Below are 1165 nucleotides of genomic sequence, written 5' to 3'. Positions count from 1 at the left end.
GGCTCGGACGACGAGCAGCAGCACGCGAGGGACACGGAGCAGGCGAGTAAAAAGGCGGAGGGGAGGAAGGGCGATCTTCAAGCGGGCGGATCGGTGCTGATGTCGGCAACGGTCGGCACCTCGAAGATGGAGGTGATCAACGGCCAGGACAAGAACCTGTACGCGACGATCCAGGTGCTGCCCTCGCCCACGAGCGAGAAGGCGGCGACCATCGTTGGCCAGAGTCAATCGACCAAGATCAGCCCGTTGAGCGGCGTTCTGGGCAAGCTTCGTGGCGTGCTTCCGGGGAGAAAGCACGTGTTGAAGGGCGGCGTGCAGGATCATCATCAGGGGGGAGGAGACTCCGGCGACTATGTAACCATAGCCGACGTGAGAAATAACAACGACAAGCGGCAGGATTCGGCTTCCTGCCCGACGCCCGCCCGTTCCCCCGTCACCTATGCCAACTCGGACATATTCAAGAAGGACGCGGAATACGTGAGCTTGAGCGAATTGCCTAAGAAGCCTGATTCGTCGTTGGAGAGGAAGAGGCAGGGCGCCAGGGTCACGTTGGACTCGGAAGGCAAGGTTGTTTACTCGTCCGACAGCTTGAAGAGGAGGAAGGGGGCGCACACTACGTTTAATCCAGGTGCGTTTCGTTGGATATATCATCGGTGGTGATCCTCTCTGAGCATCGTATCCTCTCTTCGAATCTCTCTTCTCTCGAAAAATTTCCCAAGATCACGCGTGTATAAGCGAATACTCTCTTCTTCAATCGCGAGATGACTGGTTCCAATGAAAGTCACTTTTATTCGTAATTCGTAATACTTATAACTCTTCCACGAACGTTAATTAATAAAAACATTAAAATTAATATTTTTACGCCACGCAAGGCAATAGTAATTGTAACCATAACGATGATATCGAGCGATAATTTTTTATTTTATATATTATATAATTTTGCAATAAGTTATTCGCGTACAAAAATTTTTCTTAAAAACGTACAAAAAGAATATCCTTCGAACGAAAGAATAGAATCTATTACGTATCTATTACATAAGCGTTTTCGAGGTCCATTAAAAAAAAGAAAAAACGTTTACTCGTGGAAAATGCAGGTCCGTTCGTGAGAGAGGGCGTGTCACCTAGCCCATCCCCCCTGCTGCACCGCGCGACCCCCAACGTTCGA

At 49.6% G+C, this 1165-nt stretch overlaps 1 protein-coding gene across 1 annotated transcript in view; it reads left to right on the top strand.

Annotated features, from left to right (window-relative positions):
* Positions 1-1165, top strand: part of LOC102674356 — a 115396-nt gene that overhangs the window by 97230 nt on the left and 17001 nt on the right. The window contains exons 9-10 of the mRNA XM_031511923.1: positions 1-628; positions 1095-1159. The exon at positions 1-628 is cut by the window's left edge and continues 2 nt beyond it. Of these exons, the coding sequence (XP_031367783.1) occupies positions 1-628; positions 1095-1159 (693 nt within the window). The remainder of the gene's footprint in view (positions 629-1094; positions 1160-1165) is intronic.

The sequence above is a fragment of the Apis dorsata genome, unplaced genomic scaffold (assembly GCF_000469605.1).
Source record: "Apis dorsata unplaced genomic scaffold, Apis dorsata 1.3 scaffold_365, whole genome shotgun sequence".
NCBI classification, from domain to species: domain Eukaryota; kingdom Metazoa; phylum Arthropoda; class Insecta; order Hymenoptera; family Apidae; genus Apis; species Apis dorsata.
Note: the sequence above shows the minus strand (reverse complement) of the source record. Positions and strands in the feature narration are given on the sequence as shown.